The sequence below is a fragment of the Colius striatus genome, chromosome 14, assembly GCF_028858725.1.
Source record: "Colius striatus isolate bColStr4 chromosome 14, bColStr4.1.hap1, whole genome shotgun sequence".
In the NCBI taxonomy this organism is placed as follows: domain Eukaryota; kingdom Metazoa; phylum Chordata; class Aves; order Coliiformes; family Coliidae; genus Colius; species Colius striatus.
This window is the reverse complement of record NC_084772.1, coordinates 6,425,013-6,442,728: the sequence shown is the minus strand read 5'-3', so window position 1 is coordinate 6,442,728 and position 17,716 is coordinate 6,425,013. Positions and strand designations below refer to the sequence as shown.

Sequence of the window (17,716 nt, the reverse complement as noted above, 5' to 3'; positions counted from 1 at the left end):
TTAAAACTTGAGACTGAATTGATTGCTTCATTGCTTGTGAGGTACAATCACTTTTGCCTACAGCAAATCTATTTTTATGGCAGCAGTAGATATATTTTAAGTGTGGTGAATGCAAGGGATGTAGAAGAGCTTAGCTAAGTTGAAGGTATATGATGTTAGACACTGAGGTCACTGCTGAGACGAGGTAGCAGCGTATGCAGCCAAAGGAAGGTTAATATGTTTTAGCACATCACAGTGAGCTGACAGCATGGTTGGTGGCTGGCTAGTACAGCAGAGAGAAAATATAGATCACCTACATATGTGGCATTTAATAACCAATACTTTTAAATAATTGACTGAGGAGCACTGCCTCACAAAATGTCAAATGCTACTGTTGGCCTTTTACTACCCAGTATTGACTATAACCTAAAATTGGCCTTTAATCATTGTTTAAAGGACAACTTGAAAATATGTTGAGGTTAGACGTATGAGGCTTGATTCTGAGCTTACATGCACATGTGTAATTAGTAAGTGAAGATTAATTAGATGAAGATTGTTTCTCAAACACTCAGCATATATGTTTTTTAAAATACTAATATGTTTAAGCTTTGTCCCGTTCAGTCATGTAAAATATGTCTAGTGATAACTAAAGTTAGCTCTGAAATATGAGAGTCTCCAGATTAAAACTCTTAAAATGTCCTTGGCAAGAATTGTTAACCTGAATGCTTTGTCACAAAAGATAGATATTCTGTAACTTTAGTTCCACTAAGGCTGGAATTTAGCTTTTTGTTGCTCTCCAAAATTTACTGTTGAGGGATTTTTTCCTGGTACAGCCCCTCCTGTTCATGAAAGGCCAATAGGAGTGCCTTCCTGCTGCAGGAAACGGTGTTACTGAATAGAGTTCATTGAAAGCGAGAGGACATGCAGCTTTTTAAAAAGAGCTTGGAAAGCAGATAGCATATGTTCTTGTTAAAACATATACTTAGTAATGGCTGTGGTGTAAAAAGTGTTAATTAAAAATGCCAAAGAAACAACATAACTGATAGCTCTGGAGTTTTTTAGCAAAACTAAGTATCCATGCCTTTGTCTGGAACAAGGATAGAGTGATAGAGCAGTCATGTCACCATTGCCTCATCAAGATTTTTTTTCTCAGAATCCACAGTTATATGTTCAGAGGTGATAGTTCAGAGTCATTTGTCAAGCAGCTTGATGAATAAGTTGATGGGTGAAATATTGTTTTTCTACCCAACCCCCCTTTTATTAACTCGATTTAGAGCTCAACAGAGACATGGTGAGATAAATGTGGACCTGAGCTTTAGAATCCTGCTAAATGGTCATCCACATTGCTAAACAGCTGTGTGTTGCAACTTGGTACATGGATCTCTGATGAGACCAGCTAATTCTACAGAAAATTAACTAGCCTGTTGCTGAACTTTACCTCTTGCACCTAAGTCTCAAGTTATATGTTCTGTGTAGTATCAAGATATGTCTAAAATTTGGCCATAATGCCAGACTTTATTTAGGCTGAAATTACATGGTTTAATGTAACAAACCATTATGAAAAAATCAGATTAAAAGAGTCTTGCCATGATGAGCTGTATTGAAATGTTAATTTTAATTTTTTGGAAAAAACAGTCATTGAAAATGCTCTCATGTAATTCATCTCCTGATACATATTTGCTAGATATCATGTGTTACAGCCCTTTCATGGTAGAGACCAACAAATCCAAAAAGAAGCATGAGGAGAAAGAAGTATCAAATGCTTACAACTTTATTTGAACTGTCAATATGCTCAGCCTTTCCAAACCATACCTTGTTAATACTGTAGAAAATGCAAGCTTTTCCTCAGCTATTTTAAGGAAGGATACTGTTAAACTTCTGTGCTACAAAGTCACTAGGCTAGTAGTCAGGTTTTCTGAAAATACTTTAAGATCCAAATCTGCGAGTGAATCGTTGTTCTATTTTACCAACAAAATTGCTTTAGTTTTCTTCTTTTACACTTGAAGTTTAAATATCTTTTATTGTAGTCTTTAAAATATATTGACCAAGCTTTTGGTTAATAGTAACTGGAACACTTTCAGGTTTCTATAGTCATTCTGTTCACCCTGAAAGGAAAGAAAGCATTAGGTGACAGCTTTGGGCAGTTTCCTTTATTCTTTCACTTTGGCAGGTTGTCTTTGTTTACATCATCAGTGCTGAGCAGGGATAAACAAAAACTTCTTTGTGGTACAAATAATGATTAAAGCAGCTTTGAACACGGTGTGAAACATAACTACCACAACAAAGATAAGTACAGAATTCTAAAGGATTACTGTTAAAGGAGAAAAGACTTGGTGGGAATTAGGATAAATGGAATTATTTTCTATGAAGAATATTTAATGGCATATATTTATATTACATTCTAGTAAGCTAAAAGTTGATGGTCCATCCATACATGATTTTTTTAAAAAAACTCAGATGATAAAGTATTACATCTTTTGCTACATTTCATATTCTGAATAAAAAAGTATTAGCTTGCTCCTGATGGAGTTTTTATTGCTTCAGTGGAGGGTTTATATTCTTTTTAAGCACATTTTCCACAAAAGCATTATCCTACAGAAACCTGTTACTTTAGATGTCTCAAAACGCCAAAACCTACTTTTTCAGCTCAGGACCACACTCGTTCTTTTGTGTTGGGGATTTTGGTGCAGGAACAGCATTGGGCATCCCCCCACCCCACCCTGGCAGAGCTGCCCATGGTCCTGCTCATCTAAAAGTTACTGGTATCCTATCTGGCAACTAAATTGTTTGGTATGAGAAACTGATTCATTGCAGTGCTGTGCTCTTGTTCCACAGCAATTGACAAGGTTGTGTTCTAGCAATTTTATTACTGCAAGCTTTTTCAGGCTTTTGTATGTCTGAAATATTTTGAAAACTATAATATTAATCAGAGCAAGCCAGACTTGGTACATATTTGACTGGATTGTGAGTAAACCTGAACTTTCTATGTTTATTGTACGTGCACCACATGTAAAGAAAAGAGTTAGGGTTTGCATCTCTCTAGGTTTGAAGGGAGTAGCTCAGGTCCCAAATTCACATGGAATATGAAAAAAATAAACAGCCAGGTGTAAAGGTGCACTTAGAAATGAATATGTTGGTAACCTTCTCCTTTTCTAGGGCATTGCTCAGGTACAGCTGGATTCATGTATTCCTGCCCCTAATAGTGAACATCAACGTTTACACTACCATATGTTTTTATCTTGCAGGTGGAATTTGAATGGCTTAGACAGTTTTGGTTTCAAGGCAAAAGGTATTTGAAGTTCACTGATTGGTGGCTTAAGCCTATGGCTAAATTGGAAGGATTTTGGAGAAAAATGGAGATTATGGTAAGTACTATTTTTATAGTTTAAAGCCTCTAGAGCTTAATTGTGAGAGCACTCACAATTATGTTTTTAATTGTACTGCAGTAAAAATAAACTTTATTCACAGCATGTGAAAAGCAGAATGAATATCAGCCTTCCACTGTCACTACCTCCTCTTATTTTTCTCCCCAGTAGCCACAATAAATGGGAGCAAACCAAGTTATTTCCTGACGGCTTGTTTTTAAAGTTTGACAGTTTCATAAGATGACACTCATATGTTACATCACACCAATTGGTACATTTCCATGTACATTGTCGGCTTTTTCGTTTAACACCAGTGACAACGGTGAAAGCATCTTAGCAAAAATGAGAGTAGAATCTGAAGGTACAACTATTTGTCTGTAGTCCACCTGCACACACCATAGCTAGAACCAGCAGGAGGACATTAGTTTCTTGAATAATTGTAGTGATACTGGCTCCTGGGTGCTTGTAAATACATCCCTGCTTTCCTTGAAAATGCCCTCAGTGACAAGCACCATTAGCCTGCTTGCTGTTGCTGTCCAAGTAGAGACTCAGCTGGGAGACTTTACTAGTGTAAACGTTTGATACAATTTCCAGCATGCCTGCTTCTAAATTTGTACACAGAAGGAACTACATTGTCAAACGTGGCTTACTCATATCCCCCTGTCTGCGTTAGAAGCTTTGTCTCAGTCATCTCTGCTGATCGCAACATAGTTTCAATTTGCTCATAGCTGACTTGGAAAAGTTTGTAATGCAACTGAGGATGCTGAATAGATTTGTAGTAGAGGTGTTTTTTAATCTCTGGAGGTTGAGTGCAACAAGAATATGCTCTTCAGTTTTGAGACGAGACTCACTAACCTGGTCAAACACGTTGTAAGGTTTTCCAGCAGTGGCTCGTTTTGAACTTGGAACGTGAGTGCAGGAAAGCAGAGAGCTTTCACTTGTGAAATCAGTTGCCACAAGGAATCTGTGAACATTCAGCTTTCCTATAAAAGGAGAGAAATTGTTTATAACTTGTTTATGTGGGGTTTTTTCCCTCATTTTTCTGTTCTTACGTGCTCACATTCTTGAGTGACCTTTATAATTGAAAAAAAATCTTTTGGTTTGTTTTTGTTTCAAATGACAACTTACTCTCTTGTAACACAGGCTTAGATGAGGTAGAGACAAGAATGTTTGATTGTTATTTTATATCCATTGTGTGTTGAGAACATGGAAAAACAGCAAACTCAGGAATTCTCCAGGGTTAGGTTTTCTGCAGTTGGTGTGACATTACCATGTGTCTCTAATTAGAATCATGGTGGCGTCAGTGTATCTCCTTTCAACAGGCCTTAGGATGATATTTATCAGCAAACCGAAGGTTGGGCCAAGACAGAAGCTGCTTCTAATTTAAATTTTAAAAATTGCTTTAATGTTTTATGACTTATAACATATTAATCACAATTAAGTTGAGCTATTGAAGGAGACAGAAGAGAATGTTAATTGGGAATGTCTGTTTTGTTGAGTCTCCAATGTAAATTTGAGGCTTACTGTATTTGAGACTTGGAGGTAGGGTGGTTTTTTTGGATTTAACCTACGTTTTGCCCATGAATGTTTCACAAGGTGACAGTAGGGGGCAATGTTGAGCCGCAGTTTTGATGCATCAAGCAGCATTGACTTCATAAAAATACATAGAAATGCAGCATTAACATCAAGAATTATCCCTGTTGCTTCAAGTTAGCTGTAATCTCTAAGATTCCATAACACAGGAAATCAATTGTGGGTTAACAAATTCAACAGCAATTTAACATAAAAAGTGCAGTGTTTTGGTGCATGCTTAGCTTCCACAGCATTAGGTTAAATCAAAAGGTATTTCTGAAAGTACCCTGTCTACAGTCAATGCTTTTTCTCCGATTTAATAATTTTAGCTGGATGATTCTTTAAGTGAAAATGCCAAAAGTAAAATTCTCTTAGAATTGTTGATCTTGTCTGGCAAGAATATTGTTTAAAAGGATTTTTTTCTTAAAAAAAATGAACCTAAGCAGAACTTTTGTACGTGAGCTGAGCAGCTCTTGACTTACTTTTTTTATATAAATGTCTAGAATGATACAAAAGTCAGTCCTTGCCTGCATTTTGTCCTCCAGTCCTTGTTTAGTAAAGCACTTAATGAAGAAGAGAAGGTTGCCAAATGAATTTCTGATTCTGCTAATTGTACTTACTCCAGTGTCACCGCAGAGTATGATACTGCATGAAGTTTAACCCACTGTCTTCAAACCTGTGGGCTTTATTTAATATTTTTGTACATTATAGCAAACACACAATTTTATCATAATGTTTATTCTTGGCATTTCTTTCCCTGAGGACAGTTTTACTTAGCGCTCACTCTTGTGATGTAAATGTTAAACCTTTCATCTGAATGACATTCTGATAAAACATCACATTTCCCACAATATTACCTCATGAATTTATGAACCATTAAATCCAAAGTAGTTTAACCAATCTTCTCTTCCCCTCCCCTCCTTGAAAATATAAAGGCTATTCAAATGTTTGAGATGTGTTTTTTTTTAAAAGTCATCCAAGATTAACACGTTATCGTCTGAAACATCAGGATAAATGCTTGTGGAATTCAAAAGGAGAGTTACCATTTGAAAAAAAGGAATGTACAAGCTTTGCTTTCTGGGTAAAGAGAAGTCTGAAAAGCTGAAGTCTCATGTGATGTGAAGAAGTCTTGCTGTAGCTGTTCTGAGATTCAGTGGAGAGACAATTTGTCTCTCAGGGTCTGATATCATGCAAACCTTGCAATCTGACATTTATTTTAGCCATGAAAATCTTTTAACACTGTGTCAAATCAGTAGGAACTATAGAAGTCCTACGGTCTTTTTTTTGTGTTTATTTTCTTTTAGGCTGATTCACATTTGAATAAGTGAAAAGGTTTTTGTTTGTGGAATGACAAGTAAACATATATGATTATGCTTGAATATTCAATCTTGAAAGACTTTTTAGACATATCTAGTGTTCCTTTAAAAAAAAAAAGATAAATGAAGACCCTGGTAGTGCTATATGGTGTGAATTGTATTTCCTGCTTTGACAGTCCATTTAGCAATGTAGCGATGTATTTATATGGCAGTTGGCCTTAATAACCTTTATTGACTTTAGTGGTTAAGAGCCAAGACTGGGATTATTAAAATGTATCAGTTTCATTGCAGTATAAAATCACAACATATATAATTATGTTAGGTAGGCTAGGCTCCATTTAATCCCACCTATTTATGCAGGAATTTAGCAAGATGAAAAAAAATCATAGAACTAAATGTAAAGAAAAAGATGATTGATTTGGTTTTATATTTTAACAACATAACTGTTTGCTTACAGTAAAAGGTCTACTTAAAGGAATGAAACGTACATCTTAACTGATTCTTTTAACAGCATAACTAAACCACCAGTAATTGTTACACCATTTGTTTCACTTTTTTGGCATCCTAAAATACAGCTAATGGTAATGAAATGCAGCACACCTTTTTAATTGATAAATGTAGTGTAAAAGCAGAAATATACACACTGTGTACTTACAACGAGCAAAGTGGCATTTCATGCAAACTGATATCTTTCTGCACAACTTGCATCTTGATTTGTAGAACTTTTTAAAAGCAATATTTATTAGTCATGTTGTTATGACTGTTATGGTCAATATCTCGCTTTTATCAGTTTATACAACTAAACTGAAATCAGAGAACAAGGCTATTTTCTTGTAAAATTATTTTTCTTTCCATTTTGAGGTCTTATTTCATTATTTGCTACTATTGCTACATATGAAGTATGTCATAGTTTCAACTATAAGCCACTATTTCAGAGGCTTACAGCCTGACAGTTAAATTGAGTCTAGGCTGAAACTTAAGCTACAAAATCTCAGCCCAGGGCCATAATGTTTTATTTCTTTCCCCCACAAATTAAAACAAGGGTTTAAATATGTATTAAATCAGAGCATTTCACTTGAAAAGCTATAAGACAAAATATTCTTTTAAAAGGAATCCTCCTAGCTTTTGGAGACTTCGACACTTTAAGTGGCTAACCAATTATATTGTAAAAAAAAAGAAAAGAAAAAGATAATGGGGTCACAAACAACTGGTTGGTTGTTTAACTTTTTTTGGAAATTGCAGAGCAACTTAGCTGACATTTGAATGGGTTTGACCTTGTCAGCCAAAATGCAAGAAATTCTGAGGTATTATTTTAATTTCTTGCTTAGCTTTCCTGTTGTGCTTAGATCCTGCAGTGTCACACTCCTTTATTGGAGGGCCATACGGTGATGGGGGATCCTATTTGCCTAATGAGCTGTGAAATGTAGGCACAACTCACAGACCTAAATTTTAGCCATATTTCTTGTCTTTTTGGGCTTTTCTTATCTGTTTAGGCCAGACCGTTTAAACAAATGTATTTTTGGCAGGTTATATTTTATACACACTGGGAGTCAGATGTTTCTGGAAATGTTCCTTTTATCTTCAACCACAACAACAACAAAACCTGATCCCCAAGAATACTTTTTCTTTTTTTATTCTTTTTTTTTTTTTTTTTGGCACTAATTTCCTTGACCCCAATATTTTTAGCTGTCAGAAATGGGAGAAAGGATTCAGCATTCTGTACAGTAGAATCGCTACCAATCTTTAAAAAAAAAAAAAAGCCAAAAAAGGAAGAAGAAAAAGTAAAGTTGTACTGCACATCTTTCAGAAAAAAAAATATTTACAATTCTGAGAGAATTCAGACTTAAGCTTCCAAAGCAAAGTGTGTGCTGAAAGCACAAAGGACTGTGTTTATGATTCTCTTTGAAGTGTTTTTGCAACAGGATAAGGAAAATTTTAGAAACTGTCTGATAGTGTTCAGGGTAAATACTTAAACCCCTTTAGAGAATTTCACACACAGATACTGTGCAGCAGAAAAAAGGATACTTATGTTTCCTAAAGCTGCTACAGCCTACAGCTTTGTACTTAAAGACAGAGGTGTTGAATAGAATTCTACTGAGGATACATCTAGTGACAATATCTACAGGAACATCAGAGCAAACCAGTGGATAGCACTTTCTATTTTTAACCCTTACGTGAACTGGCTGAGATCTAAGCTGTGATGATATGAACCACTATAACATTTCTTTTATAAGCTGGATTTGTTGAAAGGGCAGTCTTCCAACTCATACAGCATACTATGAGAATTACACTGGAACGTCAAGGTTATAACGTAAACTGGCATAAGCCAGGAAAAGTTTAGGACAATTTATGTCCTATAGGAAGTGAGATGTGTTTCTGACAGCACAAATGGGAGGACCATGGATGGCTCGTGCAGCTGTGTGTGTCGTGCTGGTAGTGTGTTCTCACCAGATAGTGCCAAGGGGTGGGCATACTGTCCTGTGGCTGTTTTTCCTTAGGAGGATTTGCACCTGAGTTACAAGTTTGATGTTTGTAGGTGTTCTTGTGCAAACAACTCTATCTTGGTGAGCTTCAGTTTTGGATGACTAGAATTCTATTGTTTTGTGCTTAATTCTTCATGAGGGAGGCTTCTTTCTGTTTTCTTCACTATACATTTATACTATCTGATGTGTATGATTGTGTGTAGTATATAATGTACTTGCATATAAAGTGTGATGAGCTCTGTGTTAGTATCTTTAACATAAACACATGTATCACACAATCAGCAGAAATCAAACTGTACATGTAGATCATGCCTCAGTCATATATTTGAATTGTGTAAACGAGTCTCTGTGTCTGAACTGAGCAGTGTGGCTTAAACACATGTGGATAGACTACCAGAGCTGGTCCATAGTGACTGTATGTGTCTGCACATGCTTCTACACACAAATATATACACAATTATGTAGGGGCTTTACAGAATTTGTGAGTTGTATAAAGTTATATTTAAAGGCATCTATTGCAAGTGAGCAACTGCTTGTAGTTCTTGGCAGCAGGAGTAACGTAAAAAAAGCATTTAGAGAGCATTAGACTGCATTTGGTAGCACTGCAAGACACCCAGCATGTGGCAGAGTGGGAGCAGCTCAAATCTTAGTGTCTGCCGCATCCCTGTGAATCCAGCATCAGTTGTGGAAGGATATTTTAGAACTTGGTGTTATCCTTTGATGGTTAACGGGAACTATGCGGTCTATTTCAGTGAAAGCAGAATCGATACGATGGGGCTGTTGTAGATTATATAAAATTGGGTGCTGTTTCTACTGTTTTAGAAACTTGAATGTACATATACTGCAATCAAAAAAGGATTTTTTTTATCAACAGTGTGTTTATCAAGGCTTACTATGTGCTGTGGAAATAGTGAAATAGTAGTATTGTGCGAGTGTTCTACTAGTCCATTTATTCTTTGCAAAGCCTTTCATGTTCTTAGAAATCCCTTTCCTAGTAGAAAAACTGAATAAAATACCATATTTGAACCCTGAAAAGAACATTTACTGAAAATAAATTATTTATTTCAAATTGTTGAAATGTATGTATCTGTATGTTATGTAAAACTTCGTTATTAAGTATGGTTAAAGTGATTCTGGCTTTCATTTTTGCAGTCATAGAAGTGATGAGGTACAGAGCTTATGGGTTTGTTATGTATGTATGTATGTTTATGGACATGCTACATAGATTTTAAAAAAAGATTTGGTTTGGTGTTGAAACTGAATTACAGTGGTTCAGAAGGAATAATTTTCATGGTGATTACTATGAACTAGAGAAGCTGTGATTTTGAATGAAAGTGAAAGTGAATGGCAGTATGACAAAAATGTCACTATCTACATTGCTGTAATTTTAAAAGTACAACTAATGTTGCTAAACATAGTTTTATTGCTATTGTATTTTAGTGGCTATGTAACTACCACAAACTAGAGTAAAGCTGGTTTACTTTCCAAATTGCTGTCTAAGCAAAGGAGATGACACCTTCTGAAAAGCTGCCACTGCTGCATTGATGATTTTTCTTCCCTATTGTTCCTTCTAGTTCCAAACAAGATCATGGGTGAATAGTGGTTTTGCAATGTATTTTTTAACAGTTGCTCCGTCTTTGGTCAAAATTACAACTCTCGTGTTATATATAAAGGAATCAAATTTGGCTTCAGTACTTGCCTTGGGAAAGCATTATGGTCTGATGAATTAGGTGCTAATTCTTTCTCTGACCCTCTATTTAACTTGTGCAAGTAACTCACCTGTGGTTTTCAAAATCAGTGCAGAGATCAAAACATTGAGGTCTTACATTGGTTACAGACTGCAGACTATTTTGTGATCTTAAGTTCCTCATCAGTAAAATGAAGCTATGCTTTTTACTGCAGCTAAAAAAGACTTAGTTATTGGCTGTTCTAGGGACACAACATTCTGCAGCCATAGGAACCCAAAAGATTTCTGCCTCTGTGCCACATTTGGAACCTGTAGAATTTGGGCCACATTTAAGACTTTTTAATTAGTTCTTTTTCTAGATGTGCAAATTTTATCGTTTAAGTATGACAGAGGGAGTTTACTGTGTTTTGATGGACCCTGGTTGTCTCCACGAAGTTCCCAGTTCTAGCTCTCAGGAGACTTTTTTTGAGTGAATCTTTTTTGTACTTTTCATGCCACACGTACTTCTGTTTAATAATCCTGAAGCTGTAGATGTAATATAATGTTTACTATTCTGCAGGAAGAAGATAATTACTGTCTCTTCTCAAATGTCTCTAGTCAACATCAGGTTTTGGCAGCTCTTCTTGGACAGCTAGTGAATCCGAACTCTATATGCAGACTCTCTAATATATAAATGTGCAAATCTTGTGAATTGTTCCTGTAAAATAACATGATTGTTTATCACAGTCAGACTAATGGCATGTCTGTTCATAAGATTCATTTTTAATTTGTGTAATGCAGTAGAAGGATTAAAGGAATGGTGAGAACAGCCCAGATTCTTGCTTGTAAATAGGAATAGCATCAGTAGAGCTATGCTCCAGATGAATGTGACTTTGTGCCTAGCATGTGCTATTCTGCAAAGTGCACTGTTAAGAGCTGGAAACAATGCATCAGTTCACAGTGTGAACTGCCTAGGATCAGTATAATCGTGTAATAAACCAAAGTGATTTTATTTTTGTACGTGTATATTTATGTATGCATAGATGCACTGCTAATAATGATATTTTAACTCGATCTTCAAGCTCTGTGCTCCATGCTAATGGACTAAAACTTCATGAGCTCACAAGAAGGTCAAATCTTGTGTCTATGTGGTGGTGAGACTTGGCTTGGATAAGTGAATTCTAAGACTTTTCTTGTAGTTCAGACATATGGCAGAGTAAGTTTACTCATTGTCATCCTTTACTGATTGATCTCATATTCTGTCCAATGTCATGCTTCTGCTTAATGAAATAGGAGATTTTATGCTGAAGTGATTTGCAGAAGTGGGATCACAGAATTGACTCCTTTGCACAAAACTCATGATTGGTCATGTTGCTGATGGAAGACTTGGATAGAAATTATTTGCCGATTAGCCTATACAAACAAATTTATGCCAATGCTGTGTAGAACCAAAGTACGCAAAGATTGTACTTCCCAGAAATCCTTGAAGAGATGAGTACCTGAAAGTCTTTGAGCAGCTAAGCTTTATAGTTCTGTCTTCTCTTAGTGGGAAGAGGAAAGAACACCATGGTATTACATGTACGATGGCAAAAGATCTGTCTCCAGGGAAGAAGGGATGAAGTACCATGAAAGGAGTTCTGTTACATTTGTGTAGATGCTCAGTGCAAAAGCCAATGCAAGTCCTGTCTGTGTCTTAATCTGAAATGTAATGACACTTTTAAAAGGATAAAAAAAAAACTTAATAAGGATTATTAATGTTTCTCACTTTAAAAATCTTCTGCCGATATCTTCTTTAATACAACCTTACAGAGGCTGACTTTGTCTCTCAGAGAAATGACAGTAGAGAATGGAGAGGTTACCAGGGAGTTAGTTTTACAGTCAAGGATTTTCAGACCATTATTTTGTTACTGACCTCTTGTAGGCTTTCATGTGGGACATACTTGACACACATGTTCATAAAACATATGATCTTGGGTCAGTTCCACTGGTGGCCATTATGCTGAAGGAATTGTGAATTTATGATATCAAGACTAAGGAGTTGACTGAGGAGGGGAAAAGGTGGGTAAGGTAACAGATGAATCAGTCTTGAAAACTCCTACAATTTTAAAAAATATTGAACAAAACAAGAGAAAAAGTCCCACTGGTCTCTTTAAGAAATCTTACCATTAAAAACCAGGATACAGGAGTGTTTTCTCAACTTTTTTTGTTTGCTTTTCCTCTGCTGTAATTGAATCACAGCATTATCTGGCATATTCCAACAAAACAACTGATTTAGGCTCTTTGCTGCTAGTTTCAAAAGTAAGAGAGAGAGAGTGAGTGAAGACAAAAATTGAGCACATAGATGTATAATCCCAAAGGAATAAACTGACTTCTACTAGACAAGCTGAAAGCTGATTAAAATATTTCTCATCCTTTGGGTATGCAAAAGCTTTTGATGATGGAGAGTGTATTAATATTCAGCTTAGCTGCTTGTCGACACTTCAGACAGGTCCCAGGAAAGGCTCTGATACTGACCAGGTTTTCTCACTCTGCCAGAAATCTTTATGAGACACAGAGCAGCACCCTTGTAGCAGCAAAAGCCAAGATAAGAATAATGCTATTTAGCTATGTCTTTATTTTAGAAATAGCTTTTAGACATTTTGAAAGGGTTGAAAATTTTGAAGAATTCTTTTAATGATACCAACTCATTCAGATACAACAATGGAGAAAAATTAGTCTTAGTTCTTTTAAAATAAGGCTACTGTGATCAGTTCTAAATCTGTTTGTCTGAGTTGTTTGTAAACATACGAAGATCTCAGTAATGTCAGTGACCAAGATTTTCAGAAAGAGTATTTCTACTGCAGTTCTTTTTTAACAGTCAGATCTGAGGTGCTGGGGTAATATTCTCTCAAGTTTGTCTATTTTCTTGTAATGTAATGCCTACCTTCCAGAGAGGAACGAGATGTAAACAGATGCTTTATCAGCTGATACTACTTCTGTGCTTTTGTTGGCATGCTGACATATGGGGTGTTTGCTTTTTCCCCTTCCGCAGTGACTAAATATATACAGTATCTCTGGAAAACATGTCATACTCTGTATGAGGTGCCTTTAGGATGACTCCAGGGCTAAATACTTCCTGTAATAGGTGAAAGAGCATGGCTTAATCAGCTTAGTTAACTTAATTAAGCTGTGCTTTTTCTCATGGTACAGCCTTAAAGCGTATTTCATTTATAAACTGTATTTCATAGTTGTAGGATGACATAAGGTTGGAGAAATCCTGTGGAGTTTTATAGTGGACTTGAAAAAGGTGAAATTTGCTAGTTATTCTGCGGTGTGAAGAAGGAAATTGAATGAAAGTGTCTTTTAAAAGGAGAAATTCTGATGTCTAATGCAGTTCATATTGTAAAGGCTTCTCAAACTGAGAAAGGCTATCTTTCTCTCCCACTCCAAGACTGTTCATCCCAACCGTGCTTTGCCTGCTTGCAGATGTGTCACCAAATTCTGGGACACTGCATTATCATTCTTTGAAATAAGATAAACTAGTGATGATAGCAAATCAGTAATTTGAACTGAGTTCTTCATTGGGATGAATTGCTCTTTGTTCTTCACAAGGTACTCCATCTTAAAGAAAAGGTCTGATTTTCCTCTTGGGCAAGTACTAGAACCCTGGTACTGGTGGAACCCTCCCATCTGGGAGCTTGGAGAAGACTGGTTAGCAAGGCACAGCTGGAACCAGGAAGTACTCAGCAAGTTCTACTTCCCATCTCATTTAGTTCATTTAGTGCAATAATATTTACTTATTTACTTACCTGTAGAGATTTTGGAGAGTGGTGTGGAGGGAGAAAGCAAGGACAAGAGACTGCAGGTTGCAGCAGGCCAGGATGAGAATGGCATCAGGTGCCAGTAGCCAGTGAAAGCAGGGGACTTGTAGAATCACAGAATGGTAGGGATTGGAAGAGACCTCTAAAGATCATCCAGTCCAACCCCGCTGCTAAAGCAGGTCCCACCTAGATCAGATCACACAAGAACATGTCCAGACAGGTTTTGAAAACCTCCAGAGAGGGAGCCTCCACCCCCTCTCTGGGCAGCCTGTGCCAGGGCTCCCTCACCCTCATGGTAAAGAAGGTTTTTCCTTATGTTTAAATGAAACTTTTTGCGTTCCAGCTTTTGTCCATTATTCCTAGTCCCATCATTGGTCACTACAGAAAAAACAGGACAAAGGGAGGAGGAGCAAGGACTCCTAGGACAGGAGTTTTTAAGAATTGTAGTGGTTGGCAAACCTGAAACTGGATGTGTAGGTGGAATGGACCTTTGGTTACAGTGGGAATAGAAAACAAGCTTGGCAGGAAAAGCTTTGGAGATTGAGAGAGTAGAAAATGATGACAAAGGCTCTTAGGCAAAAAGCAGGGGTGTGTTTTGAGAGAGAATGGGCGAAGCTTTGCAATAGGAGAGGTAGTTATGGAGAAGATGACAGAGGGTCAGGTAGCTCTGTGTTTCCTTCAAAGCAGAATATTGTGATAGTAATTTGATTTTTTTTTCAATCCTTTTAAAATATTTTATGTTTTGATAGAAATTTCTTCACTGAGGCTTTTGAGCACTAATAATACTATGTTTAGTGTGCTACTGGGCTATATTACAGAATAAATAAGAAACAGTCCTTGTTAAAGCAAAAAATAATTACACTGAATGCAGAAAGTTACTTTATGTTAAAATCTATTTGATTTTAATGCCACAAACATATAAAAATACTTAGAAAAAACCAATCAGGGAGAATATATACACATAGAGTTTTAATAATCTAAGAAATTAATGTAGTGTTTAAAATGTGTAAATTATTTGTACATGTGTTTACATACATAAACACATGGATGTACATGCACATATATATACATGTGTACACTTGAAAGAGGTTTATCTGTTTAAGTACTGAACTGTTCTCTGCAAGGCTTGAAGTTGCAGAACACTACTGAAATGGCAGAATATGTTACTTTCTCATCTTAGTACCTCGCACTGCCGGGGTGTAATTCTATGGTAAACTTCAGTGTTTCTTGATTATATGGGGTGTTATAATTTCCTGATGACTGGTTATGTTATTTATAATGCAGAGGGTGTTAATCCTTTAGTGATTAACACTCTATTTGAATTACCAGAGGTCAAAGGTACATTTTTTTATTTGGGGTTTTTTTCAGCATTTCTGCCTTTGGTTTTTTTTTTTTTTTTTTTTTTACTAAAGGTTTTATGTTCTCTGTTTTATCTAAAAATTACTCTGAGATCATTTAGGGTGTGGGAAGTAGAGTAGCATCCTCCTTCCTTAGGGGCCCAAGTCTGTTGGAGCTGTAGGTATTAGAATATAAATTCCCTTTGAATGAACAGGTCCTCCAGGAATCCTCCATTTAAAAACAGTGGAAGACTCTTAACCTAAAGGGACATAGCCAAAAACATGTGGCAGAAGGCATTCCCCATGTAGCCTTTAAAGAAGTATCGTGGCTTATTCTACTGCCCTGCCTGTGGCCCTTTCTAAATCGTTTTGGAGATATTTATTAAATAAAAGATTATATATGTGTATGGATATATGTGTATACGTAATATTGTCTGCATGTATACATACACAAGCACTTTATAATGTATAAATACATATGGTGGTCATTTCAGATACTGTAGAGATTCTTGGCCAGCTGTCAGGTCTCCCAATTACTGTGTTTCCACAACTGAGGAGCTATATTAAAAGTCTTCAGTTATTTCAAAAGTTGGAGCTGTGCAGAAGTTACCCTTACCCTGGTATTTCAAACCTTTCTCTAAATGCCGTAGTCTTTTTTGTGTTTTGCTGAGCTGTGTTCCTTACAGGGCTGGAGCTGGTTGAGAGGGAGGCAGTAAATCTTTTTGCCATTTTGATTTTCACAGTCCTGGGATTGCATAACTGTTCATACATCTCCAAGATAATTCACTTAGGTGTCCAGGTTTTCTGAGTAGTTGTGTCCAATGGCAAAGACTTTCTGGTGCTCTGCAGCACTGAAGTATGCTGTGACACATCTTCTATAAAGATGACCACAACACATTCCTCAACTGCAAATTCTGAGGTAGATGTTCTGCCTGAAGGTTTCTTCTTGCTGTGAGTGTTCCACTTGCTCCAAATCTGGAAAAGTATAGGAATGATGGAAGACCTATAAGAGTTCCCTCACCATTGTTTTTTCCACTCAAAAACCTCTCTGAGAGTACCTGAAATTTCTAGAACGTAGCCACAAGAGAACTGTATTGATATACAGTAGCTCTCTGCAGTGTTTAGGACATGTGTATTGCACATAAACAAAGAAGGTGATCAAAGCGCAAGGAAGGAAACATTAATGTTAGGGAGCCAAAAAATGAAAGGAGAGCAGCTCATCTGGTGGGTCCAGTATTTCAAGCTTCAGATTGTGGTATCAAATGATACTAATCTTGGAGACTTTAAAGGAACATGATAACTTGCCTCTGTGTTTTCCAACGGGGGCATAACTGATCTTGACTTCACATGTTATGAGAACTTAGCATCAGATTGGGCTGATCAAGTGTTAACAATGTGTATTTGGCAGAGCTGGAACGTGAGTTCACTGGTGCTTAAAAGCTCTGTTTTTACTCAGTTACCAGCCATGGGCTTTATGCTTGAACTGCTGGATGAAGTCATTCAATCTGTCAGAAAATGGAAACATATTCTCATAATCTACATTTAATCTGTACCAAATCCATGCATATTCTAACGTTTCTCTACAGCAGATAGGATGACTGTTAAGTAAATTGAAGCACACAGATGTGATGCTTCTGTCTAGCTACTCATTTGATGATTTTGTTTTACTGCCTGTTGTGTGCTAGCTTTCTCTCTGCTTTTCTCTCTAGTGTTTTTGCTCAGAGTTCTGTGAGGTGCTAATATTAGCACTGGTTTGCTTTTGTCATAAGCTTTCATGTTTGCTGTGACAGATAGGTGAAAAAGTAGTATTTGTTCTGCTCCAGCATGCAAGGAATCTAGCTCAGACACTGAGGACAATTAGTCCTATGTTGTGGGATGAAAAGCAGACATGCTAAAATTTTAGGGGGACTTTTTCCTGTACATGCTCCAGGGGGAACTCTGCATACAGCATGTGGATTCCTACATGACTTTTTGGTTTAAGATGGTTTAACTGCAATCTGCCCTTCAATTGCTGGCCTGTGGTTAGCTTTTTGTAGAAGTACTAAGAAGTACGCTGGTTTTGTTCCTTTCACGTTTCACTTGTACTTTAGTAGTTTCATTTACACTTAGAAATGTTTTCTTCTAATTCTGCAGAGAGATTGTGAGTAGTTGGGCACCATTGAGAGCCTGGAAAGAATAAGAGCTTGAAGGAGGGTTCA

At 36.7% G+C, this 17,716-nt stretch overlaps 1 protein-coding gene across 4 annotated transcripts in view; it reads left to right on the top strand.

Annotated features, from left to right (window-relative positions):
* Window positions 1-17,716, top strand: part of FTO (FTO alpha-ketoglutarate dependent dioxygenase) — a 232,911-nt gene that overhangs the window by 67,312 nt on the left and 147,883 nt on the right. For all 4 annotated transcript variants that reach the window (XM_062007502.1, XM_062007506.1, XM_062007503.1 and 1 more), the window contains exon 7: window positions 3,225-3,344. In XM_062007502.1, the coding sequence (XP_061863486.1) occupies window positions 3,225-3,344 (120 nt within the window). The remainder of the gene's footprint in view (window positions 1-3,224; window positions 3,345-17,716) is intronic.